The sequence below is a fragment of the Lycium barbarum genome, chromosome 11, assembly GCF_019175385.1.
Source record: "Lycium barbarum isolate Lr01 chromosome 11, ASM1917538v2, whole genome shotgun sequence".
In the NCBI taxonomy this organism is placed as follows: Eukaryota; Viridiplantae; Streptophyta; class Magnoliopsida; order Solanales; family Solanaceae; genus Lycium; species Lycium barbarum.
In genome coordinates, this window is record NC_083347.1 from 16,494,116 (window position 1) to 16,510,849 (window position 16,734).

At 37.6% G+C, this 16,734-nt stretch overlaps 1 protein-coding gene and 1 long non-coding RNA gene across 2 annotated transcripts; both read right to left on the bottom strand.

Moving 5' to 3' along the window:
* Positions 1–9,941: 9,941 nt before the first annotated feature.
* On the bottom strand, positions 9,942–11,247 carry LOC132619201 (lysM domain-containing protein ARB_03442-like). Its single transcript, XM_060334155.1, has 2 exons — positions 10,390–11,247; positions 9,942–10,261 (listed from the first exon to the last, which is right to left on the bottom strand). The coding sequence occupies exons 1-2, from the start codon at positions 10,481–10,483 to the stop codon at positions 10,074–10,076; spliced, it is 282 nt and encodes a 93-aa protein (XP_060190138.1). The 5' UTR covers positions 10,484–11,247; the 3' UTR covers positions 9,942–10,073.
* Positions 11,248–12,003: 756 nt separating this feature from the next.
* Positions 12,004–12,557, bottom strand: LOC132618663 (uncharacterized). The gene is made up of 2 exons (XR_009574243.1): positions 12,471–12,557; positions 12,004–12,327 (listed from the first exon to the last, which is right to left on the bottom strand). It is a non-coding gene; the product is annotated as an uncharacterized LOC132618663 (long non-coding RNA).
* Positions 12,558–16,734: the final 4,177 nt, after the last annotated feature.

The following is a 16,734-nucleotide window of genomic DNA, read 5'->3' on the forward strand; positions in this document are numbered from 1 at the left end:
GGCATTGGGGTTTAGGAGTTGTTTTGGATGGAATATTATGATGGATTTAGATATATTATTGATGGAATGTCGTTGGTTTTGTTGTTGCTGATGTCATTATTGCTATATTAGCTGAATTGGGAATTGTTGGGTTGGTAGGATTATAGAGGAGATGTTGTCCAAATCCCGTTAGACGAAAGAATAAATGATTAGTTAGAATAATCTTGTTGGCTTAGTCTTAATCCCTATATTGTTGATTGTGTTCTAGTTGACTAAGCTCGGGAGGGGAATCGAGGATTAACTTGAGGCGTAAATATGGTATGTAAGGCTAACCCTTCTTTCATACTTTGGCATGATTCCTTTTATATGACTCCTAAAGAACGTAAAACATAAGTACTCTATTCTTAGTTGGATTAGAAGTCGATATCCAATGGTTTGTTTCGTTCATGCTATACTCTTGTTGATAATTCGAAGGAAGCTTCTACGATACATTATACTTACATGCTCACTACAAAGCAAATGGTAAATGAAGGAAACTTTAAAACTTATTCTCAAAATCTCTCTAAAGGGAGTTGTAATCAAAACCACTCTGAAAGGGGTGCAACATTTTGTAACTTCATTACATATTCATACTGTATATCATATGTATTGTTATTGTTCTACCTGATCAGCTGGATTATGATATTGCTAAGCCGGAAGCGGATGCCCGAAGGGGCCACCCTAGCTAAGCCGGAAACAGCTGCGCGAAGGGGCCATCATGACTACGCCGGAAGGGGCCATCCGAAGGGACTATTGTGACACTAGCTAGAAGCGGCTGTCCGAAGGGACCATTCTGTAAACATGTCGGAAGCGGCATGTGTGTTGGATTGCATTATATACTTAAAGATTGTGTTGAGACTTCGTGTGCACATTTATGTTTCTTCCAGCGAAGGCTGCAGGTATTGAGTTAGATTGTGATTTCTTCTCTAGTAAGTCAAACTATGATTATGATTTATTACCACCTTACATACTCAGTACATTGTCCATACTGACGTCCTTTTGCCTAGGGACGCTGTGTTCATGCCCGCAGCCCCAGATTGTTTGGCAGGTTAATTGTATAGCTAGGATGCTTGGACGCCAGCTGGGATTGACAAGTTCCACCTCATTATGGAGCTGTGCTGAGTCATGTATAGATATGTATGATTATAGGTATGTCAGGGCCCTGTCCTGACTCATAATGTTCAGTTTACTTCTTAGAGACTTCTGCAGACAGTGTCCTGCGGTATGTTTGTCGAGATGTCGGCAAAGTGATGTCAGTAGAGTCATTTGTGGATTTTAAAAGAGTATGTATTTTAGATGATTTTAATTGGTTTAAAGTACTTAGTTGATTGAAAGTTTTCATAATCGTTATAAAGATAATGATTTCTATTTGGAAAAGTTTTATGTTCTTAAAGGTTTTTGAAATGACAGGTTTTGATAGAGCGAATGTCTGAGGGTTTGCTCGACTCTGATGAGAGTCGGGTGCCCGTCATGCGCTACCATTGTTAGGGTATGACAATTTTCTTAATGAGTATGCCAACATCGTAAACATCGGATAAAAAGGACCTAAGCAAGTACAAGATAAAATAATTCTCCTGGTAACCTTAAATAGTTCATTTTTCGAATGTGAGCAAGACAAAGATGCAAGGACATTTTATATGCCATGCGAACCAACAAAATAATACTATCTACTTAGTTATATTCTCCTTCTCCTTTCTCCTATATAAGAAGTGGGAGTGCAGCTGCTGTAGCACACACCATTTGGTTGACATCCCTGCTTAGCCGGGCATTTTTGGTATTCAGTACTATTGAGTGACTGTTTTGCTGAAATAGTGGGTCCACTCTTCAATTTGTCATTTTACACGTCTTATTGCATTTTAAACTTTGAACACTTTTTTGCGCGGATTGTCCTTCTTTTAATTTTTGTCCCTTAAATTACTGGTCTTTTAAGTTTTGTCCTTCACTTGAAAAGGTGGCCGAAAATATCCTGAGGTTCTGGATTCGAATCCCGCTCAGTTGGAAAAAAATCACAAGGTAAGGCTTTGCAAAAAGTACTGTCTTATGCGTTTGCAAAAAAGTTTTTGCCTTATTTGGCAGACTTTGCCTTAAGGCACAACTAAAAGTCTGCCCCATAAGACAGAACTTTTCCTTAAGGCATAACTAAAAATTTGCCTTATAAGGCTGCAGACTTTTAGTTATGCCCTCTCCTACAGACTTTTAATTATGTCTTAAAGGCAAAGTCTGCCGCATAAGGCAGAGCTTTTTGCAAAGTCTTGCCTTGTGATTTTTTTTTTATGACTAAGTCGAACTCAGAACCTTAAAATATTTTAGGCAAAAGACAAAAATTAAAGACCACCGATTTGAGGGGAAAAGCTAAAGACCACCGCAACGAAGAACAATCGTACAAATTACCCAATTTTGAAGGCCATCATATCATGTGGACCCTCCTAAAATTTCACACCATAATTTTACATTCAGCAAAAGGTTAGCAACCTGTTCTTGCCCATTAATCTAGACTTCGCCTCAAATTTTGTAAATTCTTTTTCTTTTGTGGTGCAGTATTTTAAAATTTCTACAGGGGCTTCTTAATTTCTCTAGACAATCAGGATAGTGTTCAGGATATATTTCAAACAACATATTGATAAAGTTGTTATATCTAAATTGAGTACAATATTTAAAATAATCGAAAATATTAGTAGTGTAAAATTGTTCTATCCAATGTAAAACAACTCAAATTTGCATCACTTCTAATATTTTGAGGAAAGAGAAAATCACTTTTAGTATCAGTACATGGAAAAAGGTTGGATTGCAAGCTGGATTAACAAATCAATTGCTTCAATAATTTTTGTTTACGTAATTATAAATAATGTGTCTCTATTTGTAGATCAGTAGTTATGTTTGAAACAACTTTTTCACTTAAGAAAAATCTCTATCCTTTTTACCTATAAATGTTTTACATATTAAACGAACAAAACAATAGAAATATCACCATAGTAGCATAATAGAATGTACAAACTAAGATATTGAGCCCGTGCTACATCCCGCTAGTCCTTTGATAAGCCCGGTCTATTTTTCATAGTCAAATTGCTAATTTAAATAAACTATTGAAAGTGTAATGAATTGGATGTTGTTTCTTTATTCTTTTCTCGAGTAAATTCACATTTTTCCTTGTAAGTGCGCCTTAAGTATACTTTTTACATATGCTTGCTTCATTTGACAAGTGAAAATTAAAGGTCATTTCTTATATTATTATTTTTCCCCTTATTATTGCCTTCTCATCAGAATTATCAGTTTCCCATGTAAAGGAACCCCAATACTGGAAGTCATAAGACCACCGATTTTCTCTTCCATAGATACAATAAGTAAATTAAGTGATGGGCAATTCAAAGGAGAAATATTTTAGACAAGCACAAGAAAAAACAATCATTATAGGGGCCTCTAGTTAAAAGGCAGCTCAAGGTTCAACTGGAAATTTAGACGTCAGTTATTAATTCTTCAATATAAGTCTTTTTAAGATTAGTGATAATCAACTTAAGGTTCTTTACATAAGGTTTGAAACGAGCCCCCAAGTTCTGAGAATTGTAAATTGGTCCATGAAAGAGATTAATTCCGTGATTATTCTCATTGATTGAGTTGGTAAATATACCATGGTTACAATGTCCTATTAGGATACAAACTATACTAACCTAAAATAGAAGATTTACAAAATATTCTTTTACTACATATTTACACTATTTATCACACCCCCGCAGTCGAAACGGGAGGTTTACGAACGCTGAGACTGTCCCGAAAATCTTCAAATAAGACCTGTGGCAGTCCTTTAGTGAAAATATCGGCGAGCTGATATCGGGACGGAACATGAAGGACACGGACGTGGCCGCGCGCCACCTTTTCACGAACAAAATGTATATCCATCTCAATGTGCTTGGTGCGCTGATGTTGGACTGGATTTCCTGACAGGTAAATGGCACTGACATTATCACAATAAACTAAAGTAGCCTTAGGGATCGGACAATGTAGTTCCAAGAGGAGGTTACGTGTCCGGCATGATTCAGAGACAACATTAGCAACCCCTCTATATTCTGCTTCCGCACTAGAGCGGGAAAGAGTAGGTTGGCGCTTAGATGACCAGGATATCAAATTATCTCCCAAAAACACGCAATAACCCGACATCGGGAGTCTGGTGTCTGGACATCCCCCCCCCCAATCAGCATCAGTGTATGAAACCAAATCAGTAACTGAAGATGAGTAGATATGCAAACCATGATCAAGAGTACCCTGAATATACCGAATAATCCGCTTAAGAGCAAGCATATGCGTATCTCGTGGAGCATGCATATGAAGACAAATTTGCTGTACGGCATAAGAAATATCCGGTCTGGTGAAGGTAAGATACTGAAGAGCACCTACAAGGCTCCGGAAATGAGTGGGATCGTCACACAGATCGCCAGAAGAGGCACTGACCTTCGGTTTAGTGTCAACCGGAGTGGAAGAAGGCTTACACGAGGACATTCCTGCACGTTCAATAATGTCCGTAGCATAACTTCGTTGTGATAGAAACATACCACCCTTGTGACGGGTCACCGCAATGCCAAGAAAATAGTTCAAAGGACCTAAGTCCTTCATAGCAAATTCTGAGCCAAGAAGGCCCATAATAGAACAGCGGAGAGCATCTGAAGAAGCAGTAAGAATAATATCATCCACATATAGTAAAATGTAAGCCAAGTGGTGCCCTTTGCGATAGATGAACAAGGAGTGGTCAGACCTGCTATTAGCAAAACCAATGGAAGAAACAAAGTCAGCAAATCTTTTATACCAAGCTCTCGGTGCCTGTTTAAGCCCATATAAGGACTTGCGCAACAAACATACATAATCGGGACGAGATGGGTCTCTAAAACCCATAGGCTGATGCATATAAACCGTCTCCTTGAGCTCGCCATGAAGAAATGCATTTTTGACATCCAACTGATGAATGGGCCAATGTTTAGATAGAGCTAGACTTAAGACAGTGCGGATCGTTGCTGGCTTCATGACTGGACTGAAAGTCTCACCACAATCAATGCCAACCTGCTGTGTTTTGCCATCACCTACAAGACGGGCTTTATGCCTCTCAAAATCACCATTAGACTTTTCTTTACGAGTAAAAATCCACATAGACCGAATAACATTCACATTAGGTGGACGGGGTACCAAATCCCACGTCTTATTTTTAATAAGAGCATCATATTCATCATCCATGGCCAATTTCCAATTCGGGTCACGTAGCGCATCCAACGGTTTACGAGGTATGGGGGACTTGGTAACCGCCGCATGTAGATTAAATGGGTGCTTGGGTTTGAAAATCCCACGCTGACTACGAGTGACCATGCGTGTGTGGGTATTGGGCTGGACAGGTGGAGAAATGGTCGAGTTTTGCGGGGTGGTGGGAAGCTGGTGGGGGAGAGGGGCGAACTGGTCCTGCGTAGAGGACGATGGAGGCAACTGCCCAGGTGGGGAGGGGTCGGCATGGTCCTGAGTCACGGGCAGCGACGGAGGGGGACAGGGCAGCGGTGGAGGGTTGGCGGCTATATGATGGATCAAGTAAGGAGAGAGGCCATCATCAAGGAAGTCATAAGAGGTGGGAGCCGGAGTATGGATTTTGGAAAACGGAAATTGAGTCTCATCAAATAAAACGTGACGACAAATAATGATTTTATTTAAGGATAAATCAAAACATTTGAAGCCACAATGGTTTGGTGGATATCCCAAAAAGACACATGGAGTTGACCGAGGGTGCAACTTGTGAATAGTAGTAGACGGAAAAAGGGGATAACATAAACACCGAAAGACTCGGAGATGAGAATAAGATGGTTCCGTTGGTAAAGGACCTCTAAAGGTGATTTGTGACCCAATAGCTTACTTGGTAAAATATTAATGAGATACGTCGCCATTTGCAATGCATGATGCCAAAAAGACGGAGGAATGGAGGCATGAGCAAGAAGAGTCCGGATGACATTATTTAGTGAAAGAATTTTTCTTTCTGCTTTCCCATTTTGAGAGGATGTATGAGGACACGAAAGACGGAAAGACATCCCATTGGATGCACAAAATTTTCCGAATTGACTATTAGTATATTCCCTCCCATTATCACATTGGACATTCTTGATAGGACGTTCAAATTGCGTAAGAATATGGGTCTTAAAAACCATGAATTTTGAGTAAACATCAGATTTTCTAGCCAAAGGGAAAGTCCACAAATAGTTGGTAAAATCATCCAAAAACAGAACATAATAACGATGGCCCATAGAACTCAAAATTGGAGAAGTCCACAAATCACTATGAATAATGTCAAATGGAAACAAAGTTTCAGAAATAGAACTACCAAATGGCAACTTCATGTTTACCAAGAACGCAAGAATGACAAATACTAGATGAACTAGAACTATTACATTCAATGCTTTTATTACGCCTAAGAAAATCCAAAATAGATGCTCCCGGGTGGCCCAAACGATCATGCCAACGGGTAGAAGACAAGGCAGCAAAAGTCGACGGTGAATTGGTGGAAAATTTGAAGGTGGACAATGGATAGAGAGCACCCCTACTATTACATCTCATGAGAGTCATCCCCGTCCAGAAATCCTTCACAGAAAACCCATAAGGATCAAATTCAACACTCACATAGTTATCAGTAGTAAATTTACGAACCGATATCAAATTCTTTATGAGTTTTGGCGCATGAAGGACATTGTTTAACAATAAATGAGGGTTCGGGGGAGGCAATTTAGCATGACCACAACCTCGAATTGGAATTGAATTACCATTACCAACAACAATGCCAGTATTACGATTGCTCAAATTAAAATAAGACGAGAGAGTACCTTTTGTGGATGTCATATGGGACGTGGCGCCGGTATCCATATACCAATTCGAATCGGGTTGGTTCAACGTCATCGTGTGCATGGCCGATTCAATATCCGTCGGAGTCCATTGCGTCGGGGGGCCCGCGGCTGCATATGCCTGTTGCTGTGGTCGCGAGCCCAAAATGCCAGGCTGGGCCAGCGACCTCGGGCCAGACGAAGAAGATGGCGGCTGCCACTGCTGTTGTGGCCGAGCCCGCTGCGTGGTAGGATACGGGCAAGGGGGAGCCCATTGAGGCATCCAACCCCACTGCCACGGTGAGGAGGGCTGTTGCCACTGCTGCTGGTCACCTGAGGGGCGTCCTCCACGGCGTCGGCTGCCACTGCCGCCGCCCGAACCACAGCCACCGCCGTTATTATTCTCGCCGCTAGAGCCGCGGTTTTTGTTGTTATTTTTGCCCCGATGATGGTGAGAACGACCAGAATTTTCCAGATGAGAAGAGTCATCAAAATCACGTTTGGAATTAGCCACCATAGCCGCGGGCGAGTCATCGTGCATTTCAGCCAACGCCTTTTCCTCAAGGCACAAACTTGACCGAGCTTCGGAGAATGGTGGAAGAGGCTTACTTTGGCGGATGTAGGTACCCAAATTCTTGTATGCCTCTGGGAGTCCAGCCACCAGTTGGAGAACGAGGCGGTTGTCGGTCACCGGAGCCCCTACACTCTTAAGTTGATCGGCCAAGGTCTTGAGACGTTGGCAATACGCCGAAGCGTTTGGAAAATCCCGCATCTTGACATGAGAGAAATCATGTTCCAAAGCAACGGCACGGGAGTTTCTGTTGTCTTGAAAAAGATTACGGAGGCGATCCCAAGCCTCCTTTGCCGATAGGTCTTCTTCGATGATTGTATGCAATAAGTCTGTGGAGATGGTTGCATATACCCATTGAAGTACCGTGGCATCCAAAGTGGACCACAACTCCTTTTCGTCGTCGGTGGTAGGAGCCTTCTCCTTTCCGGTTGGCAGAATGTGGGAAAGGACACGGTGAGACCGGGCATGAAGTTTGAATAATTCGGCCCAAGCCGAATAATGATCCGTTTCCATCTCAAGAATGATTGGGATGTGATTCTTGATGTTGTAGACAGCCAAAGCAGGATGGAACTTGGTGTCTGCCATTGATGGAAGGCAAGAATAATGGACGGAAATCGAAGAAGAGGAAGAAGACGTCGGAAAAGTGGGTAGAGGACGTCGGAGAATTAGGGCTGCGGAAGAGAAGGAAAAGAAACCCTAGTATCTGATACCATGAAAGAGATTAATTCCGTGATTATTCTCATTGATTGAGTTGGTAAATATACCATAGTTACAATGTCCTATTAGGATACAAACTATACTAACCTAAAATAGAAGATTTACAAAATATTCTTTTACTACATATTTACACTATTTATCAGTCCAAACTCCAAAGTAATAAAAAGTTTTAAAAAAAAAAAAACATAATAAAAATATAAAAATGTATTTCCCTCTCAACCCATTCCCCATCTATTTTTCCTCCCCCTTCTAGGTCGAACGAATATCTGAAATACTTCATTGGTAGCCATTGTTGAAGCTTGAGTTTCAAGCTTAAAATACATTTTAATCAAGTCTACACCAAAACGACCTAGATATGCTTATGTTGCATTCCCTTTAGATAAAGTCACGCCTTATAAATAACTCCTGATCATTCTTTTTAAGACATATATCAAAAGTGTGTTGTGATTTATATTAGATTTTAACCCAGTCTATATTAAATAACTTGAATGTGCTTATGTTGCATCTCCTTTGGTGAAGCGACACCTTATAAATTGCTCTCGTTCACATCTTTTTAAGACAAATTTCAAAAATGTGTCGTGATCTATAAACCATCTTAAATTTTCACCAAACTTCAAAATTGAAATATAAACTCCCCAAAAAGGACATAATCTATTAAAATAACACTCAACACAGGTGGTTTAGGTAAATCAAATGCAACATAAGATTATGCAAACCTAATAATAGACTATGCCGGTGTTTAATATAAATCAAATGCAACATAAGCACATCCAGGCAGTTTAGTATAGACTGAGACAATCTATTATAGATCGACCGCGACACACTTTCAAACTCTAACTTGAAAAGATTTGACTGGGATCAATTTATGAGGTGTCGCTTCACCTAAAGGGAGTGCAACATAAGCACATCGAGGTTGTTTAGTATGGACTTGCTTAAGATTATTATAAATTACGACAAGCTTTTGATATTTATATCTTTAAAAGACGTGACCGGAAGCAATTTATAAGATGCCACTTCACCTAATTAAAGAAATGCAACATAAGCGTATTCAAGTCGTTTATTATAGACTGTGTTAAAATCTATTATAAATCACAACACACGACACAAACATATATAGCTGAGGCATTGCCGTTAATATTGGATTGCAATGGTGCCTTGACAACAACTTTGACAATATAAACCTTGAACTTAATTGACTCCAAGATAGTTGTGGACATGATTAAGACCAGCAACAGTTCTTCTTTGTTTTTTGGATTAACAACTACTGTTGTAATTTGATCCAAACCCAGTTCAAATCTCACCCAAATTGCTTATCCAAAAGTGAGTTTTAAGTGAACCCCAAAAGTTTTTTAAAATATAAAGAGGTAACCGAGCAAACGTAAACTTGATTTTACCATTTTCATGGGTTGAAAATAAAGAAGACAAAGGGGTCTAGCAAATTAAAAAAAAAAACTTGAGGGGTTATATATCTCAACTCGTTTCTCCTAGTGATTTATATAATAATGTCGGTTCTCGAAATCCCAATGACGACAAACGGATACATTTCATCTAAAATTTTGGTACTTATGCCACAGTTATTTGTCTCCAAATGGTTCCAAGTTCCAATTCGTTCTGCCAAGTTAATTTCAGGAAGAATGACATGATAATAGTAGTAACGGGTAATAGTAGCAAATGCAGCTATACAATAGTGTATAAATAGATCAAAGGCAGAAATAAATCATCTTACGCGAGTTATATAAATATCAGTGATGAAGTACACTAAGAAATCAACTTGGAACATGACCAAATACAATGCAGAAGCAGCATTATTGCTTTTTATTCATACATTACATTATCCTTAACGTTAGTGAAGTCTTCTCTTTCTCAACAGCAACAACAAAAAAATAAATTTAAGTGCTTGATTTCTGGAGCTTGATATTTCCTTGGTTAATATTCTAGATGGAGGAACCATCAAGGCATATCCATTCACCCACGAACATTTTGTCACAATTGAGATTTGGATTGAAAGTAGTAAAGGCCTCTGGGGTCATACTAAATTGTTGCATAATACTGAAGCATGTGTCTCCAATATTTGCACCATAAATCTTACTGCATATCAAAGCAGAATTCGTCCCAATTCCAGCTGCAACAATCAAGAAATAATCATTGAGAAATAAAAGATAATTTAACTAGTAAATTATATTTTTAAAAAGTAAGCTAGATACCTTTAAGCATAAGTATTAGCAGGGTAATATTCTATGTCATACTTACATGAAACAGCTCTACTTTCTGCCATGCTAATGGAGAGAATGAAAAGCAGAACAAAGCTGAAAAATATTGCAGATTTGTAGCTTGCGCTTGCCATATCTGTTGTTCAATTGCTCAAAAATTGATTTTCTTTTCCTTTGATTAATGGTTGGATTGACGGATAAATTTGTTAACAATACCACTGCATTTATAGTGAAGTTACATTGGATGTTTACCAACTTGAAATGGAAAATTGGACCTTGTAATTTCCTCCATAAATTCACAATGTTGCCGACTTCGTTGTGCAAGTTACATAATAATGTACAAATGTGTTTTCTTGTCCATTATTTTTTTCCGGTCATGTGAAAGTTGTGGCTGAGTTTTCTTTAAAGTAAAATTTGAAAGAGACCTCTTTAAATTTGGCTGTGTACAGCTAATATAGCATTGCAGTCTCGAATAGATCCGAACATAGTACTTCCTACATGAAGTCATTACTTTCAATTTGCAATTATTTTGGTATAGAGATTGGTTAAATGATAAAATTTATATGATTACTCCGAAATTAACCTAGTTTGGGGTTAATTATTGGATACTAAAATGACTCGAACCTCCCTCGCGTCAAATTCTCTTTATGCTATAGGATTGGTGTAAAATTCTTGAGCTTAGTAATACTAGCTACTTGAAATACTAGTTGTTTGATCATAATTCGTTTTACTTAACATGGAAGTATAAGCTTATAAATATTATATTTTTGGTGTCTGCATAAGAGTGTTACTAGAAATAAATAAATTTAAAACTCTCACCCTTAAACGGTAGGCAAGATTGTCCGTATTTTTACATAGTTCGGGGAATTTTTCTAGGCGATTGGTCCATATAACTGGTGAGATAGTCAATCCCTTGAGAATTAGTACTTTAAAATGGTTTTTGTTGGAATCCATTGATTAGGTGACTCATAACTCGCTTCAAGTTACAACTTCACTGAATAACTCCCTATAGTAAAAAGATGAAGAGTTGAGTGATTCTTCAATGAAGAGGGGGTTAAGGGATAAAGGGTGATGAATCTTTTGAATTGAAGCGGAGTTATAAGTTTCAATATTGTTCTATAAAAATGCTGACTTGAGGTCATCCAAAAACGCCACAAAAAACATTGAGTGAGTTTCTTCTTCCTCAAAAAATTCAATTATTTTAAAACGGAGGGAGTAGGAACTTAATACAGTCAAAAAGCAAAAACTTTCTTCTTCCGCAAAAATTCAGAAGGAAGACCTCGAGGGAAACGATTTCCTCAAAGGAAGAGAGAGAAACTGCACAAGTATTGTTTTACAATTTCATGTTCATTATCTACTTTGGTGTCGGAATACTAACATTTGTGCCCATAAAAGATTCATTAAAAAAAAAAGAACTATTATTAGGAAAAAAAAATCATTTATAAGATTCGACTGAAAACTTTTAATTAAGGGGGAATAATATTCTTCATCACACCACAACCCTTTAAAAGCGGATAAATTGTTTTTTAGCCTTTTACGAACTTTTTTAGTTTTATGACCTTTTACAAGAGATCTTAATTTTTATACAGAAGAGCTCTGAAAAAGGCGATTCATCTCAATTGACCCAAATTAAGAAAAAAACAACTCATAGACAAACACTGCAAAGTTCGTTATTTTAATACAGATATCATGAAACGTAAACACTCATAAACTCGGACTTCCTTACATATAGTTGATTGGTATTAAATTTGTAATATCCCTTTTGATAATTCTCAAAAGTCAATCGGTTCCAGTACATATGAGTCCGTCTGAATTGAAAAGTGTAGAGCCCTTTGGTGTTCTGCAACAGTTGATGCATGATACACGAAGCTTCTTATCTCCCAAAGATGGGCAAGTCATGTAACTCACATTGTCCATACACTCCATTGTGCAAAACTTGCCTTTGCAGATTCAACATAATTTCTTTCCAGTAGAAAAACTGGTTTAAAGACAAAAAACAGAAAGATAATCCTTTTTAAGTGTAGATAAATATATATAGAACAAAATTGATGCAACAAAATTCATGAAATAGCTTTTTATTGAATGAAAAGAAGAAGATTAGTATTAGATAATAGACCATACCACACAAGAAGAGGACAGCGAGGACACAAACTTTGCTACTAGCCATGCTTGTTTACTTTAATTTTGTTTGCTTGGAGTATGTTATCTCCGGTAGTATTTATCGCAAACAAATCTTACTGAAAAACTTGTGACGTAAAAAATAGTAAATGCTAAGGGTCAAGTGTGGAAAAGAACAATTAATTCTTTCTTATCTATGTTTACAGATATGCATGTTGTCACTATGGACTACGCTTAAGTGGGAAATTTGCTAGTGAATTGAGGACTGAACATAACTTTTAGGTTTTGCCGAAAGAAAGCAAAAGAATACTTCAAGAAGTATATAATTGCTAATTACTCAATTAAGGAAGAGATAATAAGTCTTCACCTTATCTCTATTTTCATCTCAAAGAAAGATTAACTTGTTTCAAGTGGGTGTTTTTCGATTCTGTTGAGGATCTTTTGAGGAGTCAAAATCTCAAATTTGAAGGAGTTTTGGAGAAGATTTAAGGTGGTTTTGGGTAAATTTTAGATTTGAGATTGAAGATAAACATTTCAAGTTTATATTTAACGTTTAGGTATATAATAGATTTTAACTAGGTCTGTAGAGATAATAAACTGCTTACATGTCTTGTACCTTGAGTGTGCAAGTATGAGTTGTACATAGTTAGTTAAGTTGTTAAAAGTGATGATTAGTTAGTTAGTAGGAGTTAATGCTCCATGGTTAGGTGATTTAGTTCTTAGCTATCAATAGCTACAGGGGTGTGTGTGTATATATATATATATATATATATATATGACATCGTACAGATTCATTCACAAGTTTGATGAAATAAAATTACACAAAATTCTCTCCAATTCTCTATCGCATTTCTCCCTCAATTCTTCATCTCCTTCACTGTGTTCTTGCTCGATTTTCCCTTCAACATGGTATCAGAGCCATAGATCAATTGGCCTTGTTATTACGAGCTCAGTGAAGATATATTCATCGCAATTGGAATCGAGAGTTATTCTTTCTTCAAAATTTTCTTTTTCCCTAAAATCTAGTTCCATTGATTCCACCATTGAAGAACCAGTGAAGCTTGCTTTCGATCTCACATGGAGATTACAGAGGTTGAGAATGGTTCTGAAACAAATGCATCAAACTTAACAGTGGAGAAATTCACCGACATACATCCTCGAAGTCCACTTTACTTACACCCTTCTGATACACCAGGTAGCATTCTAATTCCTCAACAATTAACTGGAATTTAAAACTATATTGCGTGGAGTAATTAGATGAAAGTAGCACTACTTGCCAAAAATAAATTAGGGTTTATTAATGGAAAATGTCGTGGAGATCAGGACAATGATGACTTAGTTCATGAATGGGATAGGTGTAGTGTGCTTGTTCTATCGTGGATTACCAATTTTGTTTCGAAGGATTTGGGACATGGTATTAGATATTCATCAAATGTGCATAGTATTTGGGTTGATTTGAAGGAACGATTTGACAAACGAAATCTCACTCAAATCTATCAGTTACATCGTGAAATTTATACCATGAACCAAGGAATCAGTTCTGTTTCTGAGTTTTTTTATCGACTGAAGAATGTTTGGGATGAATATTTGTCTTTGGTACCTTTGCCTGTGTGTGAATGTGATAAATCTAGAGAATATACAACACACATTGAGCAGCAACGCTTAATGCAATTCCTCACGGGCCTTAATGAAACCTATGCTCAGTCTCGTAGTCAAATCCTATTAACAGTACCAAGTCCAAACCTGAATCAAGTGTTGACACCCAATTTTGTCCCTCCTTTATTTAATTTTATTCACTCGGGCGTCTAAATTTACTGACGAGCTAAATACTTTATTTTCACTATTATTATTTTCGCTACTTTTATTTTTCAACATTACGAGCATTACTTTATCACAAATTTTAAATGTTCGTCATCGTTTCATTTTCGGGTTTGGACTCGTTAAATTAATTACAAGACAACACTTTGTAAAATCCTTATTTTTCTACACATTAATTATTAATTTCCTTCACATAGTATATATTGTTCTAGTTGTTAAATTAAAAGCCCAAAAAATAATTAAATAGAGGAGGAAGGACCAATAATTTTCAGCCAAATTATTAGCCCATACTCTAATTTATTCACCCCCAATATTTCAGACCAGCCCATATGTTTAATTCCACCAGCCTATTACCTATTCCTACCCGACCAGCCCACAACCATTCCCCTACCCGGTCCAGCCCAATACCACGACCCGACCCGACCCGACCAACCCAATCTCCTTATTCATCTGCCCTAATCCCTTTTCCTTCTCCACTTCAGCCGCCCCTCTCCTTCTCTCCACTCACCTCTCTCTCTCTCTCTCTCTCTCTCTCTCTCTCTCTCTCTCCCTCACGCTCTCCTCCACTCACTGCTGTCCCCCCCACGCCTCACGTTCCTCTCCACTTCCCCTTGTTCCCCACGCCGCTCCTCTCTCTCTCTTCATATTTTTCTATAAAAGACAGAATTACTCAACATTTTGAGGGGGTTTTGCTTAGCGTTCTTCAGGAAATGATTATTCAGCGTTTCCCAGAGCTTACCCTCACATTTCGTACACTTTTGATCAATCATCATCTGTTCTTGAACATTTGCTCGACATAAACTTTCGGGTCTGTTTCAATCTGAGGTTCGAATCATTCGTCGTGTTCGGGTCTATTCATAACGAGAGAGTAGATTCGACAACCCCCGACGCCTCAGTTCATTGCACATAAAAAAGGTAAACATCGATACGTTTATTGCTCATAGTCTTTAGTTTCTGTTTAAGTTAAAAAATTTAGCTTATTCTGCTACATTTTAGTAGTTATGTAGTTTCTTTGTCGTCGTGTTATTTGATTGATGTTTGGGAGCTGTTAGGATAGGATGATGACTGCTACAAATGAATTTAAAGACGTATACCGTAGTTGGGATGTTTAGACTAAATTTCCAGGACTTAGAACCTATTTAAAGTCGAATATACATAGGATATACAGTGGGTTATCAAGGTAAGAAGGAGATATACATTCGATATACATCTGATATACACACCGGGGTGTGTATATCTTAGGTATATTGGGTATGTGATTAAAATAGATCGGCACCGAATCATCTCCATAATTGTCTTTCATCTGTAAGTTTAAGTTTCCTATTTTGGTTGGTTTAATATGATGTCTAGTGCCACTTTACTGACTTCGGATAGATTAGTCTATTAATGGGCCCTTTATATATTTTTCTGATATGTTTCTCTTCTTAATCTATAATTTAGTCAATTCATGAGTTTTCTTAGTCAAATTTGATTAACATTAGTTTTTTTGTAGCTCAGTTTAGAAATCATACATGCTATGTTGTTATCTAGTTTGTATGCATTAGTTGGTTTAGCTTGGTTTAGTTACTGCCTCAACCTCACCTGAGTTAAGATAATTTACCTAATCATTGGCATTCCTATAAATTCTGTTTAAAGTGGAAATTTTCCAATTAGGTATTCATTAGAAGTTGTTTAGTCCATAGCCTGTTTGAACATGATCCATGCCTAGCCTGGTCAGTCACATGCCTTAATAACTGTGTGCTTGATTCATGTTTGTGTTTTAGCCTGTTGATTCAAAGTAAGATATTTGCTTGACTACTTTGACTATCTCTAATATGCATTTAATTATGAGAAGGTTCATGTGCTAGTGGTTTGTATATGTTATTATTTAGCGTTAGCCTGTGTTGAAATACTGTTTGGTAGTGTTAGTTATGGGTGTCATTCTTATCTAATATAGATAAGTGAGATTAGACATCGGTATGTTTGTATCTATTTACTTAGTATAGTCTCATGATATGAATGGTAACCTTGTTTGGGTTTCAATTTGAATCTTGTGCATGTCCATATGTTGTTTGGTCTTAGTCCTTGCATTAACCCTTCATGATGTGATCTCTTAAGATCATTAGATGTTTCTTTTCGAAATTTGTGATTGATTGGTTTAGAATAAAGTATGATCCTTTCCTTCTACTCTATAGCCTAAATGTATTCTCAGAAACACTCTTGCTGTATTTCCAATGATTCGAGCCTCCATTATGCTATTAAATAAGATCAAAGCATATAGTTTCAAATGCCTCTAAACGCATCTCCCCCTCTATAATCTCTAGACTCTGTGTACTGTATTCCTCATGTCTTGAGCTGTTAGTAGCCAGTTTGCTTATACAAAAGTATGAAATTTGTAAGTTTTTCACATTCTTGATTGCATTTAGGAACCTCGTATTATGAACGATGCACAGATTGTTATTCTGTTTGC